The following is a 23,584-nucleotide window of genomic DNA, read 5'->3' on the forward strand; positions in this document are numbered from 1 at the left end:
CTCTTTGTGAATAAAATCATGCTCTTTTATTTCTGACTCTGGGATATACTAGGTTGGAATATGTTGGGGGAGACTGACTGTATAGTCACTGTATCCAAGTATGTACTTTTAGCCATAATTTATTAGTATTGGGGAAATAAACTCCAGGCTTAGATATGTGTCGTACTGTTTCTTGATACTGTGTGGTATAGGTAAGAAAGAATGTGTGTGAAAATAGTGGAAAACGATTGGCTGTAGTATTTATCATTGCTTACGTAGGTTTAAAAAAAAATGAAAATTCAATGTGTGAAGGCAAGAAGTAGCCTGGCACATGGTCGCCTTTGTTCATGAAATATTCGAGAACTTTGGAGTCCCTGATTACTTGTCTTAATTTTTCAACAACCCAAGAGCACTAAGGTCCCAGAGAATGTCATGAAGGGTTGCATAAACTCCTAATGACTCTGAAATATTGGGAAGTTCGTCCAGGTAACCTTTATCACATTATCTAGTACAAAACCATCCTGCTAAAATTTGTTCAGCTGACCATGCGGTGCAAGCAGCAGCAAGAGGCCAGCATAATGATGTTAGAAATTCCACTCTAATATTAAATCACTTAGCTGAAACAGAAGTATACCTATGAACAAGAATAGTGGGTTTTTTTTAAAACTATCCTTTGATAAGTTAATGTCTTAGCCAATTAGAACAGAAGTTGAGATCATTGGGGGAGTTGAGAGCATCACCTGGTGATCCCTTAGCCAAGTTGTCAGTCATGTTCCTTACACACGCCAAATAAGGAGAATATGGACTATTTGATGATATGTTCAAGATGGCATCTTCAAAGTTTTCCAGGATCAGGAGCCTGTGAATGAGATGAGAACATGTGATCAGGCCTCGGAAAATGGAAGCAAAGTCATTTAAACTGCAATTTTTTGGCCTGGGTACCAAAACTGCTGTGAAATTGGATCCCCTCCTTCACCAAGCCCTGCTGTCCAGAGGCAGCACACCTCTGAATGTGTGCTTGTGTGTGTGTGTGTGGTGTATTCCCTGCTACCTCAACCATAAGAGCTACTTCTCCATTCTGTGGCTTCTTTCATCACTGGCTGTGGTTAGATTTTAAGTGACAAAGAGGGAGTAAATGCTAATGCCTGTTTGCAAGATGTATACCTTGAATTATGCTGAACAATAGGCAAAATAACAGGTTCGGTCGAATACTAACTTGTATCTTATCAAAATGTTAATAGGTGAGACTTTTCTTAGCACAGCTAATAATATAGGACAAAGCACTAATATTAAAGAAGCCTTGGGATGTTTAAATGTGGGCCAACAACTCTGGATCCCGAAGGAACATTAAAAAGAAATAAAGCAATGCTAGGAAAAGTCTCCAACTTGGCAGCAAGAACACACTTTATTGGTCATAAGAGTAATTTTTAATTATAATTCCCATCATATATATTTTTTCTTTTTAATATTTTTCTGGTGATAGGGATTGAATCCAGTGCCTTCTTCTTTTTTCCCCCTGAAGTTAGAGTAATTTTATATACATATATAAATGAAAGTGACAAATATATGGATAAACATTGATAGTTTGATATTCTGTAGGATGAAATACATTAATATTATTCAAGACATTTATTAAACTTTTTCCCCCATGATGTGAATCCAGTGCCTTCTGAAGGCCAAGCAAGGGCTCTATCATTGAGCTACCAGCTCAGACATTTTTTAAATACTTTTTATTAGGTATTTTCCTCATTTACATTTCCAATGCTATCCCAAAAGTCCCCCATACCCACCCACTCCCACTTTTTGGCCCTGGAGTTCCCCTGTACTGGGGCATATAAAGTTTGCAAGTCCAATGGGCCTCTCTTTCCAGTGATGGCCGACTAGGCCATCTTTTGATACATATGCAGCTAGAGTCAAGAGCTCTGGGGTACTGGTTAGTTCATAATGTTGTTCTACCTATAGGGTTGCAGATCCCTTTAGCTCCTTGGGTACTTTCTCTAGCTCCTCCATTGGGGGCCCTGTGATCCATTCAATAGCTGACTGTGAGCATCCACTTCTGTGTTTGCTACAGCCCAGACTTTTAAATTTTTCCACTTATTTATTGTGTAGGAGTAAGAAGTGCAAATTTCACAGAACATGTGTGGAATTGTAGAGGAATTTGCTACAGTTGGCTCTCTCATTCCATCATGGAGGTCCCAAGGATAGGACTAGGGTCACTGGTTTGTGCAGCAAAGGCCTTTCCCCACTGAGCCATTCTAATGGACCACAAATGTTTATTTTAAAGCACTGATTCTAAAAGCTCTTGCTTAGGTATTTCCTTGTCTAGAGACTGTGGAAAACACCATGTTTGCTTGCTTTAGATCTCTAAGCTTTCAACACTTAGCTTTATCATTTATCAAAGCCTCCATGTAGGTAATCAATGCCATTCATCAATTGGCGAATAAAGGGCAAGGAGTATGGGTTTAGACTAACTTGTATAGCCCAAATAAAAGGAACCATCTGTCAGCTGCATTTCCAAACTAAATCACCTTATAACTAATAATAGCATGACAGGAGTAGGATCGCTAATGATGCCAACTTCTTTGTATAGGTTAGCTGTAGAACACTGAATCATGCCTGCATGTAGATGAGTTTAATGGACTGTCTCTCAATCCATGGTTAGCCAGCTAAGGTCATAAAGATCAGGAAAGAAAGGAAGAAAGGAAAAAATATAGGAAGGAAGAAAAGAAGGAAGGAAAGAAGGGGAGAGGAACAAAGGGAGGAAGGAAAGAGCGAGAAGGAGGGAGAGATAGATGGTAGATATAGATAGATAGATAGATAGATAGATAGATAGATAGATAGATAGATAGATAGACACAGAGAGAGAGAGAGAGAGAGAGAGAGAGAGGAAGAAAGGAGATGATCCTGTCCCATTGATTTTGAATATGTGACAATATTAATGGAAATAGGAAGATGTATTAAAAGATGCTAAGGACAAACTAAATATCAAGATTTAGGGACACAAAATGCCAAACAATAGACCAACAGAATTATGGAAACAGCTGGAAACCACCGAGTGTATCTATTATTGGGGGGGGGGGGGAGAGTTATCCATTTATTTCTTTTCTTTGTAGTAACAAGTGTAGATTTCAAGATAAGCATGTCTCCGGTGCACATTTTGGAGAAATTACCCATTTAAATTTGTTCTCCATCCTTTCTGACCAGAAAAGACTACCTAGCACGTACATTGTGTGTGTGTGTGTGTGTGTGTGTGTGTGTGTGTGTGTGTGTGTGTGTGAGCATTGAGTAGATACATTCATCTGTAAAATAGACATGGGAAGCTACAGAGATATAAGTCATTGAACCTGTCTGCCAACGAGGCATCTCTGGATGGCTTCTTGTGCACTGGTTCCAGTAGGAAGGTTCTCATGGCTCTAACCTTCCTGCACCTTCCCTCTCTTGTTTCCCACTGCAGGATATACAACACTGTAGAGCCAGCTCTCTCAGGCAGCAGTGTTCAGTAGCAAACTGTTGGCCTAACCTCCCACAATAGGTGAACTGGAGATGACCTAGAAGAACCATATAACCCTTCCCTTTACTTTTGTAGAAAGCACTGATATCAACTTTTAAAATGCTTTAATATATGCAAAATTTTAGACAACATATACATGCCACTGCTTTGGTATCAATGCTGTGAGTCCTTTAAATGACTAATTTAAAATCCTTCATATGAAATCCTATCTTCACCCAAGTGCCTACAATAAAAGCTAAGGTATGGATAAAAACACACATGTGTGTGCATGTGCACAGGCGCACACAAGCACATACATTTTAGAAAGACATTAGAACATGAATAATAGTGCAAAGCTATAAGACGAGTGGTATTGAGTAGCTGTCACTAGAAAAAGCTAAGCCAAAAGCCTTTTTGTCTTGTGCCACGGTGTGATTATTTTAAAATGGAAATGGAAAGAAAGTCTAAAGAATCTCCTTAATTTCATCAATCACAACAAGACTCATCTTATGGGTATTGAATTCCCTCTAATAAGCCGACAGCAACTGCTGAGGGATTTGCAAGACAGAAGTGCTGAGTGCTGTCAGTGTTATGCATGCCTGTAGGCTCTGACAGGGATAGCTGGTATCAGCAGCAAGCATCCACTGTGTCAGTTTAAAGAGTTTTTTTGTAAGTTATTATTAAATATGATGGTTATCTAGGGAAGATATCAAAAGGCCCAGATATCTGAAACATAGCAACCTAGCTAAAGTGAGACTGTCCAAGAATTCCTTGAGAGAAGAACCTGGATCAGCCAGCATGGAGGATGGAAGTGGGGCCAGAAGTGGATTTTTACCCAGGATTTGCCTGTAGTTAGAGACCTTTCCATTAAATTTTATCCTAGAAAAACAGAATGGTTAAAATAAGTATTTTTGGTTGTCGATTTAGTTTATTTTAAATGATGTATAAAAACAAAGAGCAGGCCCATTTATGGGATGCAATACAATACTTTAGTATGTACACACTATATAATGTTCAAATGGTTTTAAGTGTATTTCTCAATCATTTATTATTTCTTCAAGACAAAAAGTCAAAAATCCTTTTCTCTTACCTTTAAAAATATTTTACTTTATTTATGCTAGATATGATAGCACATAAGTTTAATCCTCGAACTCCAAACATAGAAGCAGGCCAACCTTGTCTAGATGGCAAGGTATAGACCAACCAAAGCTACATGAGACCTATCTCACTTTGTAAGATTTTTTTATGTGCATAGATGTTAGGCTTGCATGCATGCCTATGCACTCTGTGTGTGCAGTTCTTGTGGCAGCCAGAAGAGGATGTTGTCTTCTCTGGGATTGGCAGTAGCAATGCATGTGAGTTTCCATGTGAATGCTGGGAGTGGAACCTGAGTCCTCCAAAAGAGAAGCCAGTGCTCTTCACTGCTGAGCCATCCCTCCGACCCATGTATAGCAAGCACATCACTGCTCTCTCTAGTCAGTTTACTAAGCAACTACACTTTGGAACTTCATGTCCCTTCCCTAACTATGTTTGGTACCACTGAGCAACCTGTCCTTGCCGTTTTACTCTTCAAATTTAATTGTGCAAATTCCTTCTAGTTACAAGGATGTATTTGGTGTGACTAAATTCTTGGAACCACAATAGCATGATTTCTCAAGCTAAAGCAACCTTTACCCACAAGAGCAACAGACTCTAAATTTACCTAAGTTAGATATATCAGGGAACGGCTTGCATTCCCTGTCCTAATTATGAGTTCCTTCAAAATCTGCTCACGCTTGTGGTCTTTAGACACCATGGTGACTGCTGTCATTTCCTAGGGAAGTCCAAAATTAAATGATTTGTAATCTTTTTCCCCCTGCTATGTGAACATTACTGAGAGCAGACAAAATTTGCATTATCTTGATTAGGCTCTAAGAACATCTTGACTCTTTAAAACTCCAAAGAAATAGCAATGTAAAAATTCTGGGTGTTGTTCTGGCCTGAATATTGAATTCTATATATTGACACTCTAGGTGCCAAGGTGATGATGTCGGGTCTTTGGGGACAAAACTCTTATGAAGGGGATTGGTAGCCTATTTAAAAAAAAATGGCTTTTGGGCCGGGCAATGATGGTGCACGCCTTTAATCCCAGCACTCAGGAGGCAGAAGCAGGCGAATTTCTGAGTTCGAAGCCAGCCTGGTCTACAGAGTGAGTTCCAGGACAGCCAAGGCTACACAGAGAAATCCTGTCTCGAAAAACCACAAAAAAAGAAAGGGGCGGGGGGCTTGGAAAGAAGGTGTCCATTATGATCTGGAAAGTTGGCTCTTCTTAGACATCAAATCTGCTTGCACCTTGATTTTAGGCTTACCCAGAAGTGTGAAAAACAAGTCTCCATCATTAACCAGCTGCCCTGTCTGTGGTATTTTGCCACAGGAACTGAACAGCCTAAGGCAGATGCTTATGCATTTTTCATGGAGAAAGACCTTATGAATCTGGAGACAAGTGCCCACAAGACTCTCCTCACAGGTACAAGGAAACCCTTCCTGTCTTGGCAGAGTACATCTCAGAAAACCTGTATTAAATAATATGCCCAAACTCGTTGCAACTTTACTACAGTTTGATAATGCCCTCTGATTCAGCATGGTTTTCCGTGCTTATGAAGGAGAGGCGTGGTTTGTTCAGCCGGTCAGCCCACAGTTTGGAAACACTACTTACTGTGCAGCCAGACTGCTCGGGGACAGTGTCTGCTCATCATCATCACTCCATGCGTGCGTTGAATTGTCACCTACAGCAATAATCAATAATAAACAGGTCAACATAGAACATGTTTGTTCAAAGATACTTTACTTCTCACCGCCCCAAAAAAAGCCATAAATCAAATTAATAGTGGAAAGAAAAGATGCATTTTTTTAAACAAATGCTATTCATTTTCCTTTTTTTGGAAATATGTAAGGTGTTGGTAGGAAATGGTGTCTGTTAATTAAAATAATCCCAGTTTATTTGTTTTTCGTTCACATATCAGACCATATTTTGTCCCAAGGCCCGATTTCACAGGTGACTTTCAAACACCATAATGAAGCTTGAGCACCAAGCAACTTGTTAATCAAATGAAACCACTTTCAGTCTAATGTGCCACTGGACAGTTTTCTCTGTCTCCCTTCCCCCGCTCCCCATCCCCAGACAATTCAGATGTGCACCTAGGAAACATTTGCCCTCAGCAATCTGTACTTTATTTCAAAAAGAGCAGGCCGTGATCGCCGCATGCAGCTGTGAAGAAGCACTGCTCAATGTAAATAGGATCGTGCAGTCGTTATTGAAAACAAGAAGCTGTGTCGGCGGTGGAGGGGGGTTGATCTGGACTACTAAACTGGTTGCATTGAAACTGTAGTAACCTCTGAAATTTGTGCCCCGAAGTTAAAAAAAAAACAGTCAATGATTCTGCTTGTTATGTAAGTTGAATGATAAAGAGAAAGTAGATGCAGAAACAACATGAAAACTGGAAATGAAAAGTTCCTTAAGCAGTCACGGCATAAATGAAAACACTAAATCCGTCGCATTAGGCCACCTTGCTTTGGAAGAGTATCAGCCTCCTTTTGGGATGCTGCTCACCAAGGACCAGCATGCTTTGGTGCCACCCTGTTTTAACAGTAGCCTCTCTGTTTCCAATAGGATATTGTATGAGCCACTGCAATGGCTCTTCCATTTCTAGGTCATGCACCCTCCAGTCTTGGAAAACTGCCCGTGTGCAAAGCTATGCAAAGATACATGCTTTTTAAATGTTTTCTGCCCTGTTGAAATAAATGTATAGGTAAAATAATATTCCAGGATTTAATACCCGCCCTCTTCCATTTTCTGAATTGTTCATGTCTATGTTGACTTGGCCTCGAGTAACTGCCAGAATGGCCTTTTCAGCTTTCCTGTTCAGTGGAGTGAAGTTTTCTGAGATTTATCCAAAGGGCAGTTGAATATTATTGTCCTCCTTATAAAACATGGACAATCAAGTTAAAAGACCAGCAACAAAGACACCCACAATAAATCCACTTGATCAGTATTAGTAATAACATTACTCTTTGATACCTAAATATTGAAAAATTAAGGACAGAAATCTATTGAGTTTTATGATTTTTTTTCAGTCGAAATGTTTGCGGAACTATTTTTTCCAAAGTCTATGTTGCTCATGTTGAATGCGTGTGTGAGGCTACCAGCAACTTGGCCGGCATTTGGACACACTCTAGTTATAGAATTTCTCTTTTCCCTCAGGCCATAAAAGTGACTCATCAACAGAAATTAACTCCATGTTATCACTATGAAGTTAAGTAGAAACCTTTCCCTCTGTTCGCTGAAAGCTATAAAGTCCTTTGGAAGAAATATTCTTATCAGTAGGCCAGACAGACCAAAATGAATGGGAAAATATTAAAACCATTAAAAAGCAAGATTTTTACTTCTTTGACTTTTGTTGGATTAGGCATGTATAAAATGGTGTCCACAGACATCTAGATAACCCTCTGCATTGGTAAAATTTGTTTTTTTAAAATTATTATTACTTTGGGGGAGTAGCATACAAAGAAATGGGTATCATTGTGATGATTTCTACATTTTCTATTTATATTTATCTATTTAATTGATTTCTCAGGCATTCTACAGAATGAGTGTTGCAATCAGAAGTCAACTTTGAGAGTCGGGTTTCTACTTCTTGTGAGTCTCAGTTTGAACTTCATCATCATTCTTCCCACTGAGCCACCTTGCTGTGACATTTTCCTGTAATACATGCACACGTATATAATGTATGCATGTATGTATGTATGTGTATGTATGCATGTATGGATATGTTTATGTGTGTGTGTTATGTTGTGTATGTATATGTGTGTATGAATGTTTGTGTATATGTGTATGCCTGTTGTATATGTATGTGTGTATGTGTATGTATGTGTGTATGTATGTATATATGTAGATTGTCATACTTTGTCCTTATTTGCCCCCCACTGCCTTACTCCCTTCTCTTCTTTCTCCTGATTGCTGAGCCTCTTCATCCTTCCAAAGCATCACCTTCTGCTTCTATGGTACATACATTCCACTACTCTCTCTTTATCCATCCCCCCTTTAGATTCTTTCTCTCTTTTCTTGGTCTCCTTTTTAATTTTCTTCCTATTTATCGCCTATTTATCTACCTAAACTTAAATATGGGTTCAATAGGTAATAGTAAACCTGGTATTTGTCTTTCCGAGCCTGGGTTTTTTTCACTTAACATAATGCTCCCTTGCTTCATTTATCTTCCTGAAATTTTCATAATTTTATTGTTCTTAACACTTGAAAGTTTCACTGTGTATATATGCATTATATTCCTTATCTATTCATGTGTTGGTGGGCATCTAGCCTGTCTGCATATTGTGGGTGTGATGCATAATATGAGAATAAACATGCTGGCACTAAGCCTGGAAACATTACTTTGCTTTAATAATCAACTTTTACTTTCTTATTTATTATAACACATGTGCACAGTATATGTGTAAATGTTGGTATATATATATATATATATATATATATATATATATATATATACACACACACACATATATATATATACATATATATATGCCATAACACACATTGGGAAGTCATCAGGTTATCAAAGGAAGTGCTTGTCACCACCCCAGCAATCTTGCCCTTCCTGTTCTCTATTTTAAAATACTGTTTCACTGGATTTATGACTTTGCAAAGAAGTACATACTCATGAGTCACAAAAGTGACCTCTGCTCCTGAAACTCAGTCTTCATAAAAGGAAGCATTGAGTATTGGGAGCCCAGAGACCCCAGGTGGGACAGAGTACAGGATTTAGACACCTTACTACAAAGATAGGAGACAATAGTATCTCCATTTCTTCCTGGCTGATGTGGAGGCTTCCAAAGGTGCCCTAAGTGTATTTCTTATTCAGTCTGGATTAGAGGCATGGGATAAGGAGCAGGGAGTCTGGCTGTATCAGACTGTGTAGGATACTGGAGCATGGCTCTGAAACCTGTCATGTGGGAAGAAGTGCGACATGACATGTCACACTCCATCAGTAGCTGAATAGAAGTTGTGCGGTCTGATGGTGGCAGGCACTGACGTGTTCCAGTGAGAAATTGTGTCCCAGTATGTCTGAAAGGATGCATGACTGGAGTCACCTATAAAGAGCTTAAGGAACCTGGCTTTGGGAACAGATAGGTCCAGGGTCCACTCTCAGATTGGCCTCTTGCTGGCAGAGTAATACATGGCAAGCCAACTGTGGAATGGGTAATATCTCAGAATTGTTTTGATAATAAAATCATTTAGCATTGACGCAGAAAGTACTATTATTCTCTTCCTTTTTGAGAAAGAAAAGCTCCTGTAAGAGCTGCAGAAGACAAGCAGCTCTACTATGAGTCACCACATCCTGTGCCTTACGGCAACACAACGCCTAGGGGACAAGTACATAGCCTTCAAATATAAGACTAGACACCACCAAGACTAAGCATGCAGTGTCCTGGCCAGGGTGGCAAGTGGTCACTGTGGTCAGAAACTCTCATGTAGATGAGTTAGCATCACTGGCTTGAATTTGAGTTTCCTGGAGGATTCCCAGGAATCCCAGTGCAAACCTTTCAAAGGCCATGAAGATTCTGTCCAAGCTGGGATTAATGACTAGGGAAACAGAGGTGACTGGGTTTGTGCTGCTCCCCTCAGACTGCTGACCTCACTCATGCTGAGATTTAATAACAGAGAGGAGTTATACACATCCAACTATGCAGATAAAAATAACTTTGTCTGGCTGCATTTCCGTGTTACCTTGATCACCCAATTGCATGTCTTAACACTTAACATTTTCCAGATCATTAACATAGTCAAAGATATAAGTCTTGACCACTGTTAATTATGGAAATATAGAAAACTGAATTACATCATTCACCAGAAAAAGGTTTTGCTGTCACATTAGTAGGAATTATTGTTTATTTTTGGCTTCTAAAGCACAGATATGCTTTTGTGTTCTGGGGAAAAAAACCTTGAGTTGATCACTTTGCTTTATATTATGTTATTATTATTAATTATATTATTTTATTATTATTAATTTAAGATGTAAGTCTGAAGATTAAAAAAGATAATGATCATAGAAACATGAAATCCTCAAGTTTTAAAATGCAAATATTAAAAAAAATCCACAAGAAGTAATTAACACACTGTCTAGTTCTCTGGCCTAGACTTTTAAGAGAGTAAACCTCTTCTGGTGTTCATAAAAACATTAGCATTAGAAACAATCAACCATGCAAAAGAGTCACTAATTCGTAACTGTAGATAGGAAACGTCTCTTGGCCAGCAAAAGCTGGTATATAAGTATGTCGGACTCTGCACTGAGAATTCTTCCCAGGCTTCTAGCACCTGCCTTTCTTAAGGCAACTGAGACAACACGAGGAGCTTTTTGTCTGACGCTCGCAGTATGCTTACTTTAGAATCCAAAAGCAGAAGGCTACTTGTTTAAAAACCGGCAAATGCAGACAAAAAAGCATAATTCTGAATTCATTCTGAAGAGGTAAATGTTAACCTGTGTTTGCTTCGGCAGCGGGGATTTGAGTCTCACCGCTCTAAACCTTTGTGTGTGCCTGCGTGTGTCCACCTGGCCGTCTCCATGTGGTTTCTAGGTAATGACATTCCACATATTCAGAGGTGACATTTTCAACTCATGCAACATGCTATCTTTTGTCTTCCTGGGGGTGATTGACTTTTACTGATAGATAATTTATGCTAGGATATCTACCATGCATTTTCAAGAGGTTGAATGAGCATATATTTTTACCATTGAAACATTCTTTCTGATTTTTTTTTAATTTGAGGATAGAAATGGGGGTGCATGCCAGTTGTGGTGGCACATACTTTTAACCCCAGCACTTTGAAGGAGGAGGCAGGTGATCTTTGTGAATTCAAGACCAGCCTGGTCTATGTCGTTAGTGATTTCCAGAGCTACATAGTGAGAACCTGTCTCAAAAAACAAACAAACAAACAAAAACAAAAACAAACAAACAAAAAAGGACACAAATCTTATAATTCACTTTAGGCTTTTGTTCCAAAATGTGATAATGTTAATCTATTGATTATGTTTACTATCTGATATTCATTTTCTATTCCAAACATAAACGTGATTTTGTACAGTAAGAGAGCTCATTTTTACATAAAGAAAACTTTTAGGAATTCATTTTTTCGGCCATAGCTTCCTTTCTTTACATTTCCCTCTGTGTGTATGTGTGTGTGTGTGTGTGTGTGTGTGTGTGTGTGTGTGTGTGTGTGTGAGAGAGAGTGTGTGTGTGTGAGTGTGTGTGTGTGTGTGAGTGTGTGTGTGAGTGTGTGTGTGAGTGTGTGTGTGTGTGTGTGTGTGTGTGTGTGTGTGTGTGTGTATGTACGTGATTGCATCAGCTGTATTCTGCTTCATTTTTCTGATGGGATTTGTGATGCTGTATTAATACAACAAAATGGAAATGCTATACCTTGCATTGGGGAGTCCAGAGTGTTCAGCAGATGTTTAACAGACTTCTGGAGGGTGCTGAATCCTTCATCAGTTTGAACACGTGGGTAAACCTTCTGCACTACCAGCAGCACCCTAATGAGCGGAGAAACAAATTAAACCAGATTGTGTATCAAGGCTCACAGACAGAAACAAAAGGTTATTCAAGGAGAAAATGGCTACAGTATAGAAAATGATTCCTATAAAAGACAAGATGCTGCTTTTGTAATTTAATTACTTCATTGTCTATTCATGCACAAAATCTCCCAACACTGTTCTTGAACCAGAACAGAGAATTTAATGTTTCCGGAATTATAAGGATTTGTACTCAAGGACCCTGAAGTGAGGGAGCAAAGGCCCTATCAGGCGTTTTGTTTTTGTTTTTCCTGTTAAGAATTATAAACAAGTGGGTTCAGCAGCCCACGGTGAAATGAAACTTTCTTTTTTTTTTTAATTAAAGGAAAAAATACTAGAAAACTATTTTTGTAGAAATCAATCAATCTTAGATCCAGTTTCAGGAGTAATTATATAAGCATGTCATATATATGAATATTTTGCTAAAGAAATTATAATTTTTAAAGCAGATCTCATGCTAATTAAAGACTGTACTCTGCCCCACTGTATAAGTGGCCCACAGGCACTACTCCAAATGCAACTCAAACTTAATTTCCAAACACCCCACATTGGCTTTCTGTGAGTTATATAATCAATTAAACAGGAAGTCCACACCGGGGACACACTATTTTTTTTCCCAAAAGCAATTCACTTTTGCTTGAGTTTCCTCCCCATCTCCAAGTAACAACTAATTATTCAAGAAATATCCTTTTGTCTCTTTATGGTCATTAGCATTTCTAAAAGAGACTTGGCTACTGAATGAGGGCTGTCGCAATCTCACAAATACAGTGATTTGTACCAGCAATCAGAGCCGAGTCAGCATTTTGACGTGAGTAGCAGGTACCCTTTACCCCTGAGTCCTCTTGTTGGTTCCCAGCTTTGAGTACAAAAGACCACTGCCAACCACTTGCCACTGCAGAACTGATACAGCACAAATCAGCCACTACCTTTTCCTTATCAAGGGAAAGCTGAAATGTTTCTCCAGCACTAGATCGAGTGTGTGTGTAGGGAGGACCTGCACATTCTACAGTATTTTTGGAATCTTTATCATCTTAAAGATGTTAGTCTTAACCCCATAGGTATGAATGAAACCTATATTGTGAATATCTCTTAGGTAATTTCTAGCATAATATATAAACATGTATATAAATCTGTATACATGTTTATACAATATATATAAAACAAATATACATAGATTATGTGTGCATGTATTTTAAAAATTTGATTCTCAGATGCTTCCAGGAAACTAATTTGATTTGTTTTGCCTTTTCAAATGGATATAGTTTAAAAAGTTAAATAACTGACCAGGACTTTAATCCCAGCACTTGGGGAGGCAGAGGCAAGCAGGTTCCTGTAAGTTCAAGGCAAGTGTGGTCCAAAGAGTTAGTTCCAGGACAGCCAAAGCTACACAGACAAAAAGTTAAATAACTTGCCAAGGTTGCCTGGTTAGTAATAAGCAGAGCTGGTTTGGCTAATTTCCAAGTCTACTTTAGCATAAAAACTGCACCAATGTGGCAGGGAGGAGGAACAGAGACCATTTGTGCACAGAACCCCAGACACGGCTGCCTTATTACCCCAGGTGTGCTTAGAGTGTTCAGCCACAGGGTTGTGGCTGCATTTTGTTCTCTTCTGCTTTCTCTGTGTAACAGTCAACATTTGAGACATTTTTATATTTGCTCTAAGAACCTTGTCATTTGCATTGGGTCTTCAGTAGTATAATTCTAGCCTACTGAGAATCCCCTGGTTCTTTGAGTTGTCTCTGAACTCTGGTAACCATGGACACCGGCTGAATGGGCTCCATATTGTATTGATTTCAGCTAATTTACAGCCAATCTCGCTAGTTAGCCTAACATCTCAATCTATTGTTTCAAAATGAAGGACTGAACACTTGTCAATCTAATGATGTCAACCAGCATAATTTTTACTAATATTATTAATAAACTGTCAGTAAGCTGAATTTATTTTTATTAGATATTTTCTTCATTTACATTTCAAATGCTATCGTGAAAGTCCCCTATACCCTCCCCCAGCCCTGCTTCCCAACCCAACCACTCCTGCTGAATTTATTTTTAGCAAATTCAAGCACTAGTGATGCGGGCTCTCATCCTCTCTGAAGTACGTTAAGCCATGGATCAAGATATATTTCATAGATTTTTTTTATTTATCATATAAAAGGGAAATGAAAAACAAGTCACTTTCTTTATAAAGATTTTTTAAGAGGTTCATGACTCATATCCCAGTGTAACCTTCTCCTCATAAAAGCTGGGAATCATGTCGAGTCTTTCATAGACCCTTCTGATATTGCTCATTTTTGCTAATTACTGTTGTAACCTTAACAGCATAATCTGATACTGAAGATTATTAATATACAGATTACAATTGAAAAAGACAAGCAAAAGAAGAAAGTGAAACTTTCTGGGCGGCTACTTGTCACTTTGTTTTGTGCAACAAAGAGTGAAATAAGGCAAAGAGACAATAATTTGATGATAAAAATTTGAGGAAGTTGTGGCTTTTAATGACATTGTCATCTTAGTGATAATAATAATTTATTTATTTATTAAGATTTATTATAATTATAAGATTAGGATTTATTACAAAAAATACAACTTTTACTTTAAAATAAAATTGCAATGGAAAAATTTTAATTTTGTTTTCTAATAATCATATTTCAAAAAGCTAGAAAAACAAATAAAACTGCTACACAATTTTAATACAGACTTCAATTTAGCTGAAAACATTCAGTATTCGACATGAAAATTAGTAGAACATTTAAAATCTTTAATTGTACTGTATCTTCAAACTTCACATGTGTTTTATACCAGCACAGTAGGCACGTCAATGCGGATTCACTGTTAGCGTAAATCTCTGCATTATATATATATTTTTTTCATTTTCAAGTGAAAGTATATGTTTTTTAAAATCAGGTAATGGATGAAACCCAAGCATATTGTTGCTAGAAGATATTGCTTCTTTATAGAATCATCCTGTGTGTAGTATGGTGTGTACAAACGAGAGGGAGACCAGTTGTGGGGACCCATGTATGAGTTTGCAATTGCTCACATCCAAGGACATAGCAATGGGGACCAGAAGAAGATTTTAGGATGTCTTCCTCCATCATTCTACCACATTTCAGTGGAACTTACTGAACTTTCATATTTCTTACTGAACTGAGTTCAGCCAGGCTGACTCCTGGAATACACTGATCTCCTCCCCTAGAGATGAAGTTATAGGTATACACAGCCACCTCACCATATTTATGTGAGGGATTTGAACTCAGGTCTTTACTCTTGTGTAGCAAGTCCCCCCCACCCCCGACTGAGCCATCTCCCCAGATCTGAAAAGAATTCTTTTTTAAAGGGATAATTTAGCGTAGGGGTGAATTCAATGTTTTCTAATTAAAGACTGATCAGCTTTAAGATGTTATGCACTGGCCACATAAAGCTGTTGAAACCTAACACAGTGGCATTCCCCTTTGGAGATTTATTTTTAATTATTTGTGACAGAGAGTATTATGTGCACATTAGTGAAGGTGTCCCTGGAGACCAGAGGAAGGTGTTGGATCCTCTGGAATTGGAGTCGTAGGCGTTGTGAACTGCCTGATGGGGAACTGGGACTTGAACTCAGGCCTTCTGCAAGAGAATTATGTACTCTTAACCTCTGAGCCATCTCCCCAGCTCCAGACTACCCCCACTCTCAATTGAGATGCTTTGCCCTGTGTTTAAATTCCATTAAACTTAGAGAATTTTGAAGAAGTAAAGCCACACATTCAAGATGCTCCAAACTCATTTAAAAGTTTTCTAGTAACTAAATTAAGCACAAGTTTTAAATTTTTAAATTAAGGCTGTTGTCAGTTCCTCTGTCACCCTGGCACATGCCAAGTATTCAGAACCCTCACTGATCATGATACCATAATAAAAATAACAAATATATCAATCAACAGAAATTTACCAGATCATTAAGGAAACAATGTTGCTTAATTGGATCAAAGTCAAATGCCACTCTCTTGCAAAGGCAAGGAAAAGAGTGGGAGGAAAAACTTACAAACCATGTAACTGATTAAGGAAAAATTTAAATCCATGTAGCCATATATGCCAAACAACGTCATCTCCACCTGCACTAGCTAGTCTTCTGTCAACTTTACAGACAGAATCATATAAGAGGAGAGAACCTCAACTGAGAAAATGTCTCCATTTTCTGCTGTAAAGCATTTTTTGGTGACTGATGAGGGAGGGTCCTGCCAGTTGTGGTTGGTGCCAATCCTGGGCTGGTAGTTATAGGTTCTATAAGAAATCAGGATGAGCAAGCCATGAGGAGCAAGTAAATATCACCCATCCAGGGTCTCTCTATTAGCTCCTGTCTCCAGGAACCTGCCATTTGTGTTTCTGTCTTGAGTTCCTCCAATGATGAACTGTGATGTGGACGTGTAAGCTGAATAAGCCCTTTCCTCTCCAACTTGCTTTTGGGTCATGATGTTTCATCACAGCAATAGAAACGCCAACTAAGGCATCATTGGTTGACTTAGAAAGACCGTATGAGGAAAGTCAATCCCATTGAGGTAACTAGACTGAATGAAAGGGCTATTTTATATTGAACGGTGCAAACCCCACTGAGACATTTTATTCTTACTTAGCTTAGTGACATGTACACAGAGCTCAGATTGTCCCCAATGATCCTGTGTTACTGATCCAAGCTGGGTCTGCTCTGTGCCTCATTCTCAGAAACTCCAGGATACAAAAGGATACAAAGTTCTGAGGTGAGCATTCCTCTTGCTTCTTCATGGATGCCTGCTGACCTCAATGAGCAAACACAGTGTGTCTTTCTTCTACACTCAGCTGACACACTCACCTCCATTGCTAAAAGTCTCCAGCAGAATGCTCAAGGAGTGCTTTTCCAATGTTTGAATGACCTACCTGACAGTAAATCTCACAGAAACGAGTTTTTAAAGACTTCTTTGTGAGCAATTGTATTCCAGTTAACGTTCCATCTATTTACCTGTTTGCCTTTTGAAGAACACCAAATAGACTGCTCAATGAGGTGCCATTCTGAAACACATCTGGTAAGCTCGACAGAAGTTGCCACACTTCTCTTTGCTGCTGCACTTGAGAGAAAAAGGACAGCACCTGGACAAGTCCCCGGAACACCCTCTTCTGATTGTCGGGGTCACTTGACATCTTCGAAAGCCAAACCACAGAGGAAAAAGATGATACGTTAGCATTTGTAATCACATGGTTTACTGTCTTCCGAAAGATTAAAAAAAAACATATTTTTCACATTCATGCTGTTTTCAAATCTTCACTCTGTTTGAAGCCATCTCTTTCTTGGAAAAACTGTGAACATCTTCCAAAATCATTGGATAATTTTTCCCCTTTTGAGTCCCAGATATTAGCATATTTTAAGTTTGATTAACAAAATCGTATTGTTATAAAATGGTCTAAGTGAGATATTAAGAAATTAAAGCTAACTTAATTAAAAAGAAAATGAACATGTTAATTTCTGAGTATTTTTCTTCTTTTATTTTATTGGTTCTTCGGGAATATAATACAATGTGTTTTGCTTGTACTCATCCACTACCCACACACACACCCACTTCCCTACCTAACCAACTTTGTGTCATCCTCTTTTTTTGTTTTCTTGCCCATCAAGTCCAACTTGTTCATACATTCCCTGATGAGGAGTTTCCCTCTGGAGTGTGGTCACCTTATCAGGAGCTACACTCTCAAAGAAAACTGACTCTTGCCCAGCATCTCTCAGATGTCAATACCTCCTTGACTAGCACTGAGACACCATGCCCACCTCTCCACTCCATACTGGGAAGTAGTCTAGCTTGAGCTTGTATAGGTCTTATGCATGCTTCCACAATCACCATGAACTCATATGTACAGCCTCTCTTTTATGTCCACAGGACCCCGAGTAGTGTTGTTTTGTTTTTTTCCTTATAAAATTTCCTGGGAGCTGTAGCCGTATTATTCCCATATCTTTTACTAACTAAGATGCCTATTTTTGGTGGATTTTCATTAAAACTAATGTGTGTGGGAAAATGTCAGAAATATTTTATAGATATATTCATGTAGAACTATATTTACCAAAGTGCTTACTACCAGAGCTATACATAATAGAATAAGGTGTTTCTAGATTCTGTTGCAAAGCTATGGACATTAGTTATAATGAACCCCTAACCTGATCACCACACTATCAATAATTGTACTTTATCAATAAACCAGAAAAAATATGGCTTTTGGATCACATGATCCAGGTAATGTCTTCAGAAATATTTCTTCATTATGTTCTCAACAAAAGCAATTCTGTTCATAACCCCATTCATACCAGTCAGGATGAACCTCCCATCTCTCTTAATTTGATTGGTTTTGAACAGTATATTTTTGGCCACTTAGACATGATCGAAGAATTTAAGTGAGGAAGTGTTTGTTTGTTTCTTGGTTGGTTGGTTGGGTTTGGATTTTTTAGTACTGGGGGTTTGAGCAAACCTTCTACTCCTGGGATACATCTCCAGTCCTCTTACAATTCAAGGATGGGAGAGTTTCATATAATATTTGAGCTATTACAATGGTGTCCTTAACCTGGCCCTTTTGAAAACCACATTACTAAATGATACAATTTAAAAAATTAAAAGCCACTTTCAGTTTAATTTAAAGAACCAAGAGGGAAATGTTAAAATAGGCATGCTTTATTTATTCCTGTCTATAAAATTTGAGAAGAATTCTGAATTTTTTCATACTTTTGCTACATGTAGATTTCATTAAACTTAGCCTATCGGTGTTTTGATTTTACCACCACAACTTAAGACTAGTATACACATATGTCATGTGTACACATATGGCACTTTTATCAGAACAGAATTGGCTCTGATATGTAAGATTTGAGGAGCAAGGATAAATGATTCCATCAAAAGTCACCAAATGAAGTTTGATGCTGTGAGAAAAATAAAAAGACATCACCCATTTTTCTAACTTCTGACAAGAATATGAGTGTTACAGTTGAATTATTAAACTTGCATTCTGTCCTATGTAACGATACTCCCAGGTCTCAGGGAACACACTCATTATTCAATAGAGAGCCAAGTCATATTTCATCTGACGTGTGTATGTACATTAGCCATATGAAATATTTCAAAGTCAACATCAAATCATTTCAGTCCTGCATATCTTAATGATAAATATCCGGTACTTAACATCAAATCCTGGGTGTAAATGTTTATGTGTGAAGAAATTATGCTGAAGGTCTACAAATATTCCAATCAATATTTCTTAGTCTAAGTGAGCTACAGAGTTGCTTAGTGACTCATAGTGAGTCAGTTTGGAGACCCAGGGAATTATGCATAAGATTTTGAATATATACAAATACATGTGTGTGTGCAGATAGAGAGAGAGAGAGAGAGAGAGAGAGAGAGAGAATCTGCACTCACCTGAGAGACTTGATATTTTAGTTCCTGGAGTGAAGACTCTAAAAGTGTCATGTTCGAAAGGCAAAATTTGTTAAAAACGTTTTTTCCTAGGGTGACCCAAGAGAAGGCATAGTCCGCAGTGTACCCAGGGTAGCTCTCACACAGCTCTCTTCGTATGTCTTCTGGAGTTGAATTTTGCTTCAGCAGCTAAAAGTATGTGAGAGAATTGGGAAGTGATATTAGAAAACATAGAAAGGAAAAGATTTTCATCTTTAAGGTCACTGGCCTATCTTCCCAACAGCGATCTTTAAAGTTCTGCCTTTTGAAACAATAACACACAATTTTGCCTGTGTGGAGCTGCAGAGGAAGACTATGAATGAAGGTATACACTCTTGCCCTGGTTTTATTTGAATGGTTCACATTTCATTTATATAACTGAATCTACTTCTTATGTTTGACCAGAGAACATAAACACACCCAATGTTTTCTGGCAAAATCTTTGTGAAGAAAAAAACATATTAATTTTTCCTGCGTTTTGTGTGGCATAAGTTCAAGTGTGTTAACTCTGTGTTGTTTCTTATAAAATTGGTCATAGTCTTTCTTAGGACCGAAAGTGGGCAGATGGCTTACATTTCCTTTCAATCTCATGTGCAGAAAGATAAAAAAGGAAAAATATGAAAATGTTATTCAAATAGATAAGTCAAGCTAATTACAGCAAGCAATAATGGGAAATAACTTTCCTAATGGAATCATTGTAACTGGCCAATGGTTTCCATAGAACAGAAGAACCACAGAAACACTCCTCCAGCCACGATATTGATCACCATAATAGTTTATGTGTTTGCAATGTTAATTGCATTTAATTGTAATACTCAAGGGTTTCCTTCCAGTAGCTAACTCATATGACCCTATGAGGTAATGGCTAACTCCATTCTCCCCTTAAGTTTACATCATGAAATTTATACTCTCTTCCCCAGCAACTTAACTTCTAAGCATAATGGAACAAGACAGGATCCACTTATCTGGGCGGCATTGGAAGTGCTAGGTTTTCTGGTCATTCATCCACAGCCCTGATCTAACATTACACATAAACTCACCCTGAAGTGATTTCTCTACTCATTCCTGCAAGGGTTGCAGAAAGCAGCAAAGAGAAAGAAAGGAATTAGAGAGATTGCTGACACGGGCATCAATATGTCATCCTAATTCTTACATCCTTGCCTTGTTCCAACTACTTGAAAAATATGTGTCCGTATATACAAAATTCACTTGGAGCTTCCATCTCTGGAATATGCGGCTTTGTGCTGTCTCACAAAATTCTAAACTCTTATCCCATATGAAACAGAGACCTTGGAAGTTTCAATAGAGTGAAGCAGTAATTTTGAGAACAGTGTTTCTATTCTATTCATTACAGAAATTGTCTGATCCAATACAAAGTCCTAAGAAGCAAGAAGAAAACATCATGGAATAGTACAGATTTTCCTTGTGACCCAGTGAGGGGAGGACTTAGGCTGGAACTAATTGGAAATGCTTAGGAACTCCAAGTCACCAAGGGAGCCTTGGCAATTATGAATGTGACAGAATATCAATGTTCAATTTCTAGAATACACATACTATAATGTCTAGATTATATATAATATAGTAAGAAAGTCTTCTATCACAACCAGCACAGGAAAGGTCTGCAGAATTATTGATTATGGTGCCTTTCCATAAAATCATTTATTGTGCTATTTCTGCGTATTTATATGATCTGGTTTGATAGGAAATGACTCAGTTCAATGAGATGCCTCTGTCACGTACAATGGTAAACCAAGAGTCAGTAATAAACTCACAGTGAGCATTAGTGCTTAGGATTACTGGAATGGGGATAAATGTCAGGGGCATGTCTTATGATACAAATGGGAAAAATGCCTGCTACATAGATAAAGTGTGTGAGAGAGAAACAGGGAGAGATGACGAGATGGGGAGAGAAAAGCAAGATGATGCAGGTAAGCCATATTTAATCCACAATAGCATCAATATATGTTCCAAGGTGGCTGGAAGATAGCAAGAAATAGAGAATGTAGTTACCTGCAGAGTGACTGTTGTTCTTTAAAGCCATTCAAATCCATCTTCTATACACACACATACTCAGAGAGAGACAGAGGCAGAGACAGAGACAGAGACTGGAGAAAAGAGAGCTTATAGACTGCCAGCTCATACCTCTTATAAAAGTGTGTTTATTATCTTTAAATCTGAGCAATCATAAAATAGTTTATCTCTGGGAAACAGAAAACTCCATAGGTAAACTCTCTACCATATGCTAAGGAAAAAATATTTCAAGGACAAAAAAATATTTCTACTTAGGGGGGATTTCTGTAGCTCTAATTTGCCCAAAGGTATTAGTGTGGATGAAGCATCAGGTGCAGTTTTACAGCTTCGTTTTTTATTTCCTTGCTTCATAAAATTGAAAGATCACATCAAATACTACATGATTTCTTAGTAAGTCAAAACTGTAAGTTCAATTAAGGAACTTACCAGGGCAGTAAATAAATGCCCAAGACCTTAAGGAATTTGCAATGAATTAAAATTAAGCTATGATTGAAAAGTGTCCAAGAAAAGAACCTGCCTGAGATAGTACTTAAATTGGAGATATTCTGTAAACCTCTTCCTGCTTGGGAGATACCTCCACCAATATAAAATATGTTTGTCCATTGCAAAAATAAATGAAGTTACCTTTTCCAAACCAAGGATGCGTGTAAGCAATTGGCTACCATTGAAATTTTCTGTGCCTGTTCCTTCCAAATCATAGCTTGGTCTTGGAGGTACTGTGGCTGTGATAGAAGGAAGAAATTTAAATACACACATACACATATGCTTGCAAGTGGGTACAGTCACATAAGATTGCATAGCTATGCTCTGTAACCTCATGTGCCCCACAGCAAGAATGTGCTCACATATGACTCTCCCATAAACTTTTCATGGTGGCAAAATGGCAGATTTTCTAAGTTTTTCTTTCCTCATAAAATTGTCATGGTTTCAGTCCACTCTTCTATTTCCCCCCCCCACACACAAACATTTTGATAGCATTTGTATTCATTCCAGTTTCTGCCATTAAACTTCCTCACTAGTGTTATGGCCCAATAAACAGAATCATTTCTGTATGGGCTTAGAGGATTGAGGTGCCCTGACCAGTTTCATAGATCCATCATCTCCAACATCTGTTCCAAGGATCAACCAGTGCACATCTGGTGATAATGGTCTTTCTTTTTAATGATCCAACTGGGATGCTGAAATATGCTTAGTATCATAAATCCCTCCTCCCCAAAGTGGTTCCTGAATGATATTTTCGATCAAATAGATGGGATGAAGCAATTAGTTTAGACTATAATACATTCTAACTAAGAAGTTCCCAAAGTGGCTTTGTCTAATACTACTTATAATGTGCTATAGTTTTCTGAGTATAGAGTAAGTGTAGATTCATATCTATACCATGAATATCTAGAAAGCAAGTATGTTCATTTTTATAAATATTGGGCATAAGTATTCGTTATCTTCACAACAGAAAGTATCAGCATTTAAAGATACCAGTTGCGTATTTCAGGAGGACCTTTATTTTAGTGCCTATAGGGTTGAATAATTTACCATGTGATTTCTCTAGACTCGGGCAATCTATTTATTAGATAACTATCCAGGAGAAGCTGCATGATCTGTAGATATTGAGCAGAACAGAGCTCACTAGACTGTGAGACTGATATTACTTCTGCTGTGCCTAAACCTACTCAAGCAGATCACCACAGATCAGTCATCACAAAATTATTAACTCCTGAGACGATTGCCCAGTGTATTGCCTATCATAGATGTAAATATTCTATTAATGTGATCCTTCTTTGCCCCCAAAGGAACAACCAAATTCCAACAAGCTAGGAACTTTGTTCTGTTCCCTAGTGTGTGCCCAGTCCATAACGTACCAAATAGGACATAGCATACACCTAATTCATATTTGCTAATAGAATGTAAAACAGTCCTCTCGGTTGAGGGTTTGGGGTTCTAATTAGTGTTTCTTCAAGGCATCAGCATCACTTATGTAAAAAGTTAGAAATTTGTGGTTTTACAAAGCAACTGATGAATTTCAAGGAA

General features: G+C 38.1%; 1 protein-coding gene across 1 annotated transcript in view; it reads right to left on the minus strand.

Annotated features, from left to right (window-relative positions):
* Positions 1 to 23,584, minus strand: part of Abca12 (ATP-binding cassette, sub-family A (ABC1), member 12) — a 171,821-nt gene that overhangs the window by 86,438 nt on the left and 61,799 nt on the right. Inside the window, exons 5-10 of the mRNA NM_175210.3 lie at positions 22,181 to 22,278; positions 19,490 to 19,675; positions 17,059 to 17,237; positions 11,936 to 12,048; positions 6,165 to 6,234; positions 720 to 838 (exon numbers count right to left, since the gene is read on the minus strand). Coding sequence (NP_780419.2) covers positions 720 to 838; positions 6,165 to 6,234; positions 11,936 to 12,048; positions 17,059 to 17,237; positions 19,490 to 19,675; positions 22,181 to 22,278 — 765 coding nt within the window. The remainder of the gene's footprint in view (positions 1 to 719; positions 839 to 6,164; positions 6,235 to 11,935; positions 12,049 to 17,058; positions 17,238 to 19,489; positions 19,676 to 22,180; positions 22,279 to 23,584) is intronic.

This window comes from Mus musculus, chromosome 1 (assembly GCF_000001635.26).
Source record: "Mus musculus strain C57BL/6J chromosome 1, GRCm38.p6 C57BL/6J".
Lineage (NCBI taxonomy): Eukaryota > Metazoa > Chordata > Mammalia > Rodentia > Muridae > Mus > Mus musculus.